The sequence below is a fragment of the Geotrypetes seraphini genome, chromosome 3 (assembly GCF_902459505.1).
Source record: "Geotrypetes seraphini chromosome 3, aGeoSer1.1, whole genome shotgun sequence".
NCBI classification, from domain to species: domain Eukaryota; kingdom Metazoa; phylum Chordata; class Amphibia; order Gymnophiona; family Dermophiidae; genus Geotrypetes; species Geotrypetes seraphini.
Genome location: NC_047086.1, coordinates 223,270,061 through 223,282,323, shown reverse-complemented (window position 1 = coordinate 223,282,323; position 12,263 = coordinate 223,270,061). Strand labels below are relative to the sequence as shown.

The 12,263-nt window shown below is 44.0% G+C and overlaps 1 protein-coding gene across 2 annotated transcripts in view; it reads left to right on the top strand.

Moving 5' to 3' along the window:
• Window positions 1-8,832, top strand: part of NR4A1 (nuclear receptor subfamily 4 group A member 1) — a 76,494-nt gene extending 67,662 nt beyond the window's left edge. For both annotated transcript variants that reach the window (XM_033936211.1, XM_033936209.1), the window contains exons 6-7: window positions 246-424; window positions 7,768-8,832. In XM_033936211.1, coding sequence (XP_033792102.1) covers window positions 246-424; window positions 7,768-8,024 — 436 coding nt within the window. In that variant the 3' untranslated portion in view covers window positions 8,025-8,832. The remainder of the gene's footprint in view (window positions 1-245; window positions 425-7,767) is intronic.
• Window positions 8,833-12,263: the final 3,431 nt, after the last annotated feature.

Below are 12,263 nucleotides of genomic sequence, written 5' to 3'. Positions count from 1 at the left end.
TCCTCTGCCATAGCGGCAGCTGGATTTTTATTTAAATTCTCCCCAGCTGCAATCCAGTGTTGGCACCTGATTTACCAATAGTAGCAAAATAGAATGGATCACAAGAGAGAGGGTGGAGGACTTTGGGCTAAGTTTAATAAGTGGTCCGTTCTCCTTTTGCTACTACAGGCCTCTTTGTGTTGACACCTAATTTACAAATGTCGGTTTTTGTGACCTGACCAGGCCCTTTTTTGCTATCTTTGCAGATCCAAGCCTGAGGAGGGTAAGCTGATTTTCTGCAATGGGGTGGTTCTCCATCGGCTGCAGTGTGTCCGAGGCTTTGGTGAATGGATAGATTCCATCCTCGAGTTCTCTCAGAGCTTGCAGCGTATGAATATCGATGTTCCCTCCTTTTCCTGCCTGGCAGCCCTCGTTATTATAACTGGTGAGTGCTTGAGCTCTTAAGGTACATAGATTGTGAAGAACAGGAGGAGAATATGGCATAGTGGTTAGTACCATAAGGATGTGGGTTCAAAGCCTTCACTGCCCCAGGTACGTACATTAGATAGAATGTGAGCACGCTGCAACAGATAGGGAAAATGCTTGAGTAACGGACTGTAAACCGCTTAATACACCTTGTCCAATTAGTATATCAAATCCCAATCCCTTTGATTTATAAACTATGACTCCAGGCGATCACCTAAATGGACAGTGTGGTTGGCTGCCCTAGTTCCCTTTAGTAAGCATTACGGTTAGGCTTTTGGCCCAAGACTTCTATTAAATATTTAAAGACTTTAAATTTAATCTGGCCTTTTTACTGCCTTGAGCGAAATGGGCACGTATTGTAACTGCCCCAAATTTCAAAGCAGTTGGCAGCAATCTTCTGATAATAATATTGTGCCGATTATTATTTTACAAGGCTAGTGCTGTGACCACTGGCAGCAGGAATCGATTTAATAGTACACCTCTTAATCAGTTTTGCGTTCATGGCTAAATGTATTGCAATAGCCAGTTTTAGGCTGCTTCGTTGAAACTTCAAAACAGTTCATATGGGAGGAAGGAGAGGCATAGTGGTTAGAGCAACAGCCTCAGCACCCTGAGGTTGTAGGTTCAAATCCCACACTGCTCCTTGTGACCCTGGGCAAATCGCTTAATCCCCCCATTGCCCCAGGTACCTTAGGTAGATTGTGAGCCTGCCAGGACAGACGGGAAAATGCTCGAGTACCTAATTGTAAATCGCTTAGAAAACTTTGATAGGCGGTATATAAATATCTAAAAATAAATAAAGCCACAGTGAAACAAGTGTGCTTATCTTTGAAAGCAACTCGCATGTCAGTCCTTGTGGAGCAGTTCGCAACAACAAATTTCCTGTCTTCTTTCAAAGAATGCCCCAGTACCTTTGATCAGGCTTGTCTAACCTACGTCCTGTGGACCAGAGCCTGGCCTGCTAAGTACCTTCTCTTGGACCTGCAAGAGCGCATCAATTTTTGGCAGGAAATGCAGATTCTTGCTGTGGGATCCTTGCTTCTGTTTGTCACAGTTAGATTGCAAGCTCAAACTCTTTCGAGCAGGGACTGTCTCTTCCATGTTGATGTGCAGTGCTGCATGCATCTGGTAGCGCTATAGAAGTTAATAGTAGTAGTAGTAGTATTGGTAGTAGTAGTATCAACAAGCTTGAGCTGTGTGGTGCCAGAACTTCAGGTCGGTCTTGTGGTTTCAAATCTCGCAAGGCCAACTTGAAATTCTGGCGCAGTTCAAGCTCATGGTAGGAGTTATGATGGGGAAGCTGGGATCCTGTGGCAATAATCTACAGCGGAAGACAGATGACGGAAAAGTCTAGGTGAAGGCAGGGGAGGGGGGAGGTAAGAATGGCCTCACTGGGTCAGGCCAATGGTCCATCAATCCCAGTAGCCCGTTCCCACAGTGGCCAATCCAGGTCACCAGTACCTGGCCAAAACCCAAGGTGTTGCAATATTCCATGCTACCGATACAGGGCAAGCAGTGGCTTCCCCCGTGTCTTTCTCAATAACAGACTATGGACTTTTCCTCCAGGAACTTGTCCAAACCTTTCTTAAAACCAGCTATTCTATCCGCTCTGACCACATCTACTGGCAACGTGTTCCAGGGCTTAACTATTCTCTGAGTGAAAAAAAATTTCCTCCAATTGGTTTTAAAAGTATTTCCCTATAACTTCGAGTGCCCCCTAGTCTTTGTAATTTTTGACAGAGTGAAAAATCGATCCACTTGTACCCATTCTACTCCAGTCAGGATTTTGTAGACTTCAATCATATCTCCCCTCAGCCGTCTCTTTTCCAAACTGAAGAGCCCTAACTGTTTTAGCCTTTCCTCATACAAGAGGAGTTCCATCCCCTTTACCATCTTGGTTGCTCCGAAGCTTATGAAATATTAAATGAGGCCCCTGATTTTTTTTTTAAGTTGGACAAGCCTGATCTAGATGCATTGGCACATCAAGTGCCTGCATCAGACTATCAAAATAAACTATATTTTTTGAAAAGGATAGGCATGCCAGGTAATGGAGTGGAGAAGGCCAGATCTTCAAACAAAACACATTTTAATAGCAACCATACATGTATAACTCAGACATTCATACGACTCAATATGGGCCGTGTTTCTTCTAAAAAACTTGCCTCAGGAGTCCTAAAATATACAATACAGAGGGCATAAAACAATATACAAATATACATAAACAAAATAATTAAAACTGGTAAAGTAAATAAACTAAAAAACAAACCCAATTGGGTATATAAAACATACCTTATGAATGATGCACCAGGTCACAAAAAATATACACTAAAGGAGATATTTAGAAGGGGATAATGGAGAGAATTAAAATAAATAAAAATTATTATATAATTTTGAACACCACAGAAACAAAAATATCATGAACATCAGGGAATCATGGAAATTATATAGAAATGTGAATCCATCTATTCTAGTTACATAGAAACATGGTGGCAGATAAAGGCCAACTGGCCCATCCAGTCACCCATCCGCAGTAACCATTATCTCTTCCTCTCTCTAAGAGATCCCACATGCCTATCCCACGCTTTCTAGAATTCAGACAGTGTCTCAGTCTCCACCATCTTTTCTGGGAGATTGTTCCATGCATCTACCACCCTTTCTGTAAAAAAGTATTTCTTTAGATTACTCCTGACCCTAACCTCTTAAACTTCATCCTATGCCCTCTCATTCCAGAGCTTCCTTTCAAATGAAAGAGACTCGGCTCATGCGCATTTATGCCATGTAGATATTTAAACATCTGTATTATATCTCCCCTCTCCCGCCTTTCATCCAAAGAATACATATTGAGATCTTTAAGTGTGTCCCCATATGCCTTATGATGACCACGCACCATTTTAGTAGCCTTCCTCGGGACTAACTCCATCCTTTTTATATCTTTTTGAAGGTGCAGCCTCCAGAATTGTACACGATAATCTAAATGAGGTCTCACTAGAGTCTTATACAGGGGCATTAATACCTCCTTTTTCCTACTGGCCATACCTCTTCCTATGCACCCTAACATCCTTCTAGCTTTTGCCATCACCTTTTTAACCTGTTTGGCTACCTTAAGATCATCATATACAATCACGCCCAAGTCCCACTCTTCTGTCATGCACATAAGTTCCTCACCTCATAAACTGGGTTCATAGACAAAACCGCCGAAGACAAAGGCGCGCGCCGACAACTGAGTGCAAGACGGAAGCGCCAAAGAAAAAGAGTGTTTTTAGGGGCTCCGACGGGGGTTTTTGTTGAGGAACCCCCCCACACACTTTACTTAATACAGATCGCGGTGGCATTGTGGGGGGTTGTAACCACCCTCATTATACTGGAAACTTAACTGTTTCTCTCTTTTTTAGGGAAAAAGTGAAGTTTTCAGTAAAATGTGGGGGGTTCCACCCCCACACCCCCCGTCGGAGCCCTTTAAAACAGTCATTTTCTTTGGCGCGCGCCTCTGCGTTGCGCTCAGTTGTCTGCGTGTGCCTTTGTCCCGGTGCGCTTTTGACCTGACACCCATAAACTGTACCGTTCCTTCAGGTTTTTACAGCCTAAATGCATGACCTTGCATTTCTTAATATTAAATTTTAGCTGTCAAATTTCAGAACATTCTTCAAGCTTCGCTTGACCTTTCTTCATATTATTCACACCATCTGGGGTGTCTACTCTATTGCAGATTTTGATATCATCCGTAAAGAGTCAAATCTTACCTGACAGCCCTTCAGCAATATCACGTATAAAAATGTTACAATAGTCCCAAGAACAGAGCCTTGAGACATACCACTGGTAACATCTCTTTCCTCAGAGCGATCTCAATTAACCACTAGATTTTTTCATCTTCTATTCAACCAGTCCTGACCCAGCCTGTCATTTTAGGGCCCATCCTGAGGGCACTCAGTTTTTAAGATGTCTGTGTGGAACAGTGTCAAAGGCTTTGCTAAAATCTAAATACACCACATCTAGCGCACTCCCTCTATCCAATTCTCTGGTCACCCAGTCAAAGAAATTGATCAGATTTATCTGGCAAAACCTTCCTCTAGTGAATCCATGTTGCCATGTTTTACTTAAGAGGTGAACCGCAAACAAGAAACAAAAAAAAAGCGAGCTCCTTATCAAATAGCAATATAGGAAATAAATAACATCATGAATAAATAGCTCCAATAGAAAGATTTCATTCTTTCCCTCCACCCCTTATTTTAATCCCAGTTTCCTCACATTGTTTCTTCTTGAATGATTTTCAAAATCTACCATCCGTTTTTCCATGTCCTGAAGGACCCTGTGATCTTTTTTTATATTGTGGCTGCTCCATTTCCACTTTCTCCATTCGGATTAAATTATAATTTCTGGTGGGAATCTTTATGCCACATTTTTAAAATGAAATGTATGATTGCCATATAGCAGGGACATTATAGGAAATTTAAGGATGTTTGGGAGCCATTGACAAAATTCTGTAAGGAGTGATTATGGATTTTGCCCTTTGAACATACACGTTCAGGGTGGGGAAATACTTTTAATTATGGTTGAGTGTAGTTGTTGTGTATATAGAAGGGGGGGAGGATACAATTATTTGTTATGAAATATAATTTGATTGAATTTAAGTGTTGTTAAAGTGTAAAGTGTAAAATGTCTGTATAATATGTTGCAGTTATTTGTAGCTTTAAAATGAATAAAGATATATATATATAAAAAAAAGATTTCCTGAGTGCAAAATGTTCAGTTTAAAGGAGCAACTTCTATACTTCATCCAAAAAAATCCCAATGCTGTCAAATATACCACATAATAAAAACCAAAAAGATGTGTTAAAAGTGGTTGCTTGCAATAACAATGTGTAACAAACAAGAAAGCACTGTGTACATGAAATATAATAATATAAGAAGCCAGTATTGTAAATCTACTACTGAGTAAAAAATCAGCTGACAAAAAGTACAAAAGAGCATATAGAAACAGTGGTCACTTATAATTGAAACATGAAACAATATAAGAGTGCCGGTATAAATCTGTTAACTAGTAAAAAGTTGGCAAATGAGAAGCAGTAAAAAGTATATATGTGTGTATATGTATGTACATATATATATGTATATATGTGTGTATATGTATGTACATATATATATGTAAAAAGAGGTCGCTTGCAATTGAAGCACAGTATTGACATTTTCCTCTGTTTTGAGGTATTGGAGTGCACATCTATGAATTCTCTCACCTGCTCCTGCAGAGAGATAGAGAGACTGTGAATTATTAAGTGACTTTACCTTATTAGGTCTTATGCAACCCTGAGCCACTCAGTATTTCTCAGTCTCCTCAGCAGATAAAGCTGCACAGGCCCTTGCTTGGCACTAAATATATTGAATCAATACAACCGTTTTGTTTTGTTTCATTTTGCTTTATCTTGCTCACTCCAGACAGTGCGCTCAGACAGCTCAGTGATTCTCCTTTCAAGAGGACTGGAGGGGTTCCTCATTTGAGACACACACTCTTGTTGGCCAGCAGGAATGCATGCCTGTGGTGGTGGCAACCATCTTGCCTCCTTCCATAAGCACACTTCCTCTGTGGCACATCCTTGGTCGAGCCAGCTCCTTGCCTAAAGTTTTCACATATGGTACAAACACACAAGAATCTGGCTGCTGAAGCCAAGGGCTGTGGGCTGTCTTCAGGTTTCTGTTAACTGGTGATCCATGGAGTAGAGAATGACACGGTGAAAAAATTGGTCTCCGTCACTGCCCCGTCCCCGTCTCACCATCCCCGTCACCGCCCCGTCCCCGTCTCACCATCCCCGTCACCGCCCCGTCCCCGTCTCACCATCCTCTTCACCGCCCCGTCACTGCCACTGCCACCCCATTCACCACCCCGTCACCGCCACTGCAATCCCATTCACTTTTCTTTATTTACGTATAAAGGAAACATTCTTTAAAACTTTAAAACTTAGTTAAATATTAGTTAATAACTATACAAAAACAAAACACGCAGAGAAAAAATTAATTAATATAAATTCTCAAAACTGACACATTTTGATCACTAAATTTAAAATAGTTATTTTTCATACAGTTTTTCAATCACTAATCTTCCACCACCCCTGGGGCTAGCAATGCAAAAACAAACACGACATGTACTTTAAATGCTTACAATGTTAGCCTATATGGTAAGTAGACGTGGCCGCTGTACCTAATCGCGGCAAAGATCTCCCTGCCGTGATTAGCATAGTGACCGCGGCTACGGCTGCAAGTCTCCCCTCCCCCCAGCGATCACGGCAGGAGGGCACCCAACCCCTCCTGTAGACCCCCCCAACGGCCCTCCCGACAATCGCAGCAGAAGGGTACCCAACCCCTCCTGCCGGTCCTCCCAATGGCCTCCCCTAAGATCGCCGGCAGGAGGGTACCCAACCCCTCCTGCTGGACCCCCCCCCCCAACGAACCCTCCCACCCCGGAACCCCCTTAGTCTTACTTTCCAAGTTGGACCGGACGGCTCCTCACACGTATGGCCAGCAGGCTTGCCTCCGTCCAAATGAGGCGGGCCCGCCCCTACCCTGCCCAACCCACAGGATCCTAGGGCCTGATTGGTCTAGGCACCTAAAGCCACTCCCGCTATAGGAGGGGCCTTAGGTGCTTGGGCCAATCAGGCCCTAGGATCCTGTGGGTTAGGCAGGGGAGGGGAGGGGCGGGCCCGCCTCATTTGGACGGAGGCAGGCCTGCTGGCCAGACGAGCGAGGAGCTGTCCGGTCCAACTTGGAAAGTAAGACTAAGGGTGGTGTTTCGGGATGGCGGGGTTTGTTGGGGGAGGGACCGGCAGGAGGGGTTGGGCACCCTCCTATTGGCGATATAGGGGGCCGTTGGGGGTGCCGGCAGGAGGGGTTGGGCACCCTCCTACCAGTGAGGGCGATCGTTGGGGGGGGGGGGCGGGTTCTATTGGCAGGAAGGGTTGATCTGACAAATGAGGAGCACGGTGAAAACACAGGTAAATTGCGGTTCCTAGAGGGGGGGACATTGGCCTGCGGGGACAAATCTATTCACCGTTTTTGCGGTCGGTGAAAGGATTTGTCCCCGCGTCTGCGGCGATTTGCTAATGAGGTCACCATAACCCGCAGCCAAACCGCAGCCACGCAGCGGTTCGCTGCGGGGATCGCTCCCCGTGTCATTCTCTACCATGGAGTCTTGATATATTAAACAAAAAAAGGGAAGGATTTCTTATGAAAAATTACAGTATCCTTCAAAATGAGCCTTTTTGTTTTCACTTGTGTTATAAATGCATACTCATGATATTCACTTCTTTTCATTAGAGCGACATGGGTTGAGAGAGTCCAAGAAGGTTGAGGACCTTCAAAATCGGATCATTAATTGCCTTAAAGATCACATAAGCTGCACTATGAGCGAGCCGAGCCGGCCTAACTGCCTGTCCAAGCTGTTGGGGAAACTGCCGGAGCTGCGCACACTCTGCACCCAAGGCCTCCAGCGCATCTTCTACCTGAAGCTAGAGGACCTGGTCCCTCCACCTCCCATTGTGGACAAAATATTCATGGACACATTGCCTTTCTAAATACACCTGTGGCAAAGGGGAAAGGCTGCATACTGCCAGTTCTTAAAACCATTGGTTTATCTCTCGTCTTGAATCAACTAACTGGCTTCATCCCTTTTGGACAAAGAATCCAGTTGGTCTTTTACTGAACCTTAATAGTTTCTTTTTAAATTTCTTATCTGCTTCAGAGATGCTCAAAGTGCCTTCAGCTACAGACAGTACTCAGCACATCTCGTCACTGTTGTCACTTTTTGTCTTTCCTTCCCCTCTCCAAGCTGGACTTGTGCATCCCGGTACACAAGGAACTTGCCTGAGCTCCTGCACAGCTGACAAACACTTCCTTCCCTTCCGTGCTCCCTTCTACCAGTGGAAGAGTTTATTTCTAGATACATGTCACAGGAGAAGGCAGAAGATAAATGGTCAACAGCTGTGCCCCATGAAACAAGGGGGACACTTTCACACCTAGCGGTGTTTGGCGACTGTAGACTTTTTCCTTTTTAACAAAAGGCTGTAAATAGAGAAACAAAGCTACACATGTAAATATGAAGACAAAGCACAGAGACAAACTATATTTGCATCAAGCTGCTGGGATCTGAAGACGTTTCCCTATGGCCTTGGTTTTTCTATCCTTTGGACTCTGTGTGTGTGTGCGTATGTGTGTGCGTATGTGTGTGAGCGTGTGTGTGTGTGTATATACATATGTAATTTGAGCAAAGAAAAAAACATTCTGACATTATATTTGTGTATTTTTCTGGATTTACAGTATGTGACTTTTCTGATTAATATATTTAATATATTGAATAAAAAAAACCTACTGTAGCTATAACTACCTGATGTTCATACTACACTACTTTCCTAACCTATTTACCTGGCCCTGTCGCTTGTGGTTGTGGCACCCTTGCTGAGGTAGCAGAAAGCATGTATTCATTAGCTGAGGGGTCTTTTTACTAAGCTGTGACAAAGAGTGGCCTTAGCACACCCTTACATGGCTCTCTCCACACACTAAGGCCATTTTGACTGTAGCTGTAAAATGGCTAATTTTTCTATTTCTTTTTATTAATAGCCATGCATTGACGTGAAGGACTAAGTACATCATAAGAAGTATGCAACAAAAAAGCATCAAGAGCCACCTGGTGTAGGGACAATCAAAACAGCTTTATTGTTAGGCCCGACACAAACTGTGTTTCGGCAAATTGACTCCTGTTTCAGGGGTCAAGAGAATGGATGGAACTTTGATCATTTGAATACCTGTCGGAACAACAATCGTCCCCAAAGTTAGACACAGAACAAACAAAGCCATTGGCATTCACACAGCAAAATGGCGCCAAAATGTAATACTACTTTTATTACTTTTTGATGCCATTTTGCTGTATAAACACCAACTGCTGCGTTTGTTCTGTGTATAATTTCCGGGATGAGTGTTGTTCCGACAGGCATTCAAATGATTGCTTATTAAACTTCCATCCCTTGAGCCCTGAAGCAGGTGTTGATTCGCCGAAACACAGTTTGTGTCGGGTCTAACAATAAAGCTGTTTTGATTGTCCCTACACAGGGTGGCCCTTGATGCTTTTTTTGCTGCATGCACTAATGTTGCACTATTTTAGTGCTACATTTTTAACATGATTAACAGGTTAAAATTTTAACCCACACTATAATGAGTTAATCGCACTGAAAAATGCCAGTCCGGCATCCACAGCGATGCCCACCCTTTCCTCCCTCAACCCTTGCCACAGCGCTTTCTTCACCCCTTGCCTTGCTAGCATTGCCCAGCAACGATGCATACAAGCCTGCTCCATCAGCACTGGATCCTGACTGCTGAGCTCAGACCTCTTGTAAAATCCACATTGGCCGATACTAAAGAAGAATTTTAAGGACATACTTTGCAGTTGCAAATGTTTGTCTGTTTTTTTATTATAGTATTTAAAATAGCTTTCCAGGTGGGAAAATTAAAAAGGTTTGGCAAGAGAGACTTTTTTTTTTCCTCTCTCTCTCTCTCTCTCTTCTCCAAGTGTGGACATGAAAAACACAGTGCAAGCAACAAATTTTTCCATAATTCCAATAGGATTTTTCATGACCAGGCACTTGAAATCGGCTGGGTTTTACCTGAAACCTTTTTCATGCAGTGCCAGAGGAAAGAGGCCAGTGCCAGAGGAAAGTTTGAATCAGAAATTGAAGCATAATAAAAATGTAACAAAACAAAAATGGGTGTGGGGTGGGGGGAAGGTACTTACCTCTGTCAAAATATGTCATCAGAAGCCATAGGTGTCAGTTCTGTGGGTGCAGAGGGTGCTTGATCTCCCCCCCACTGAGCCCCCCCCCCAAGACTTCATTGTGTCCAGAAAGAGAGAATTCAATTTGCATTAGGTTAACCCCCACCCCCTCTTGCACCAGAAGCAGCAGCAGGATCCCCTTTTTTTGGAAGTTGGTGCTGATTTATGCTTGATTTCAGGAATTATGTGTGTCGTATTTTCTTTAAAAAAATATTACATAATTGTGATTGATTGTTACTATACAATGCAATTAATTGCAATTAAAAATTTTTAATCTTCCTGCAGCCCTAATTTTTTAGTACAGTGTGAGCCCTAAGCACCACCCATTTTGTAGGCAGTAAAGGCTCAATGTGGTATCTATGCACTAACCAGTTAGCACTTCTATATTTCTGCACACTAAGGGGTCCTTTGACTAAGGCGCGCTCAGGGCAGGATTAATTCGTCGAGGGCCCCTAGGCACACAAGTACACTGGGCCCCCTGCCCCGCCCCACCTCACCGTGCGCCCAGGCAGAAACAGGAAGCTGCGTCAGAGGGAAGCTTTGGGCAAGCAGCACCGCTTGCACAATTACAGTTCCCGTTGCCTTTCTTACCCACGTTGCTTGCTTGTCTTACTTTCCGTCGATTGGGGGGGGCGTGTTGCCGATTTGGGGTAGGGCCCATGTTGCCGATCAGGGGGGGCCCGTATTGCCGATCGATGCTGGAGGGGCCCATCGCCATTTGGAAAAAAACAATGTTGATGCCCTCCTTCATCGGGCCCCCCCTGACCATTTCGGGCCCTAGGCACGTGCCTACTTGGCCTATTGGTTAATCCTGCCCTGGGTGCGCTAAATGCTAACACGTGCTAACGCGTCCATTATATCCTATGGATATGTTAGTGCGCGTTAGCATTTAGCACGGGCTAATTTTTAGAACACACCAAATCGGCTATCGTACCTTAGTAAAAAGACTAGTAACTTATCCCAGAAATACCCACTCTCTGCCCAACGTGCACCTTAAAAAACATTAGTGTGCAGTTAGTGCACGCATATTTTGAAATTATCACAGGATGCCTAAGCAGGTCCTGTGATAGCTAATGTTAAATGCACATTAGTATCTAATGCAACTTAATAAAAGGACTTGCCAAGCTTTTGCCCCCCTTTTCATGATTGTGTAAAGTTTGCTCTCCTAGTTGGTGAGCTTTGTGCTTCAGCTGGCTATCTGTCTGGCTGTTGGAGGACACCTAGCCCTTCTGATTTCCCAAGAGGTCACTCAAGGGAGTGTTCTTCTGCTCCCATTTTTGTTCTGTACGTGAGTTGCTCTGCTGTCCTGATCTGAGTGGCATTTGCTGATCTAAGTTCCAGCTGGTCGCTGTGAGAGGCTGGGAAGGTGATCAGTCTGTAGTTGATGCCAAACTTCTGCCCGTCAGTCCCCCCCCCCCCCCCTCCTCTGCAAGGTGAGACATTTTTAAATGAACCAAAGCTAGAAATAGCTAGTAGGAACTCACACATAGAGAATGACACGGGGACAGATTTTTCCCCGTCCCCGCAGGAATTCAATTTCTCCGTCCCCGCAAGTCTTGTTGCTGTCTCTGCCCCATTCCTGTAAGCTCTGCCTTAACCATACAAGCCTCGAACACTTATGATTTTAAAGCGCTTGAGGCTTGTGCAGATGAGGATAGAGTTTGCAGGAATGGGGCAGGGACCAGAAAAGAACTCCCCGGGAAAGAAAGAGTTCTGTGGGGGACAGGGAAAAATTTGTCCCCATGTCATTCTCTACTTGCACAGCTCTGAAAGTCACAGAAGGGATCCAGGGTCCCAAAAACCTAAAGTTCGTGTGAATATTTTGCACACTTTCCTTCAAAAATGCTTCCCCCCACCCTTGCCTGCTAATGCAAAGGGCTACATGTTTTAGCTGCTCTTATTTCATTAGATGTGCTTCTCTGCCAGTTGGACTATTAATAGCTGCTGTGCCCCTCACCCCCATCTCATGAATGTTCTTTCACCAGTAACA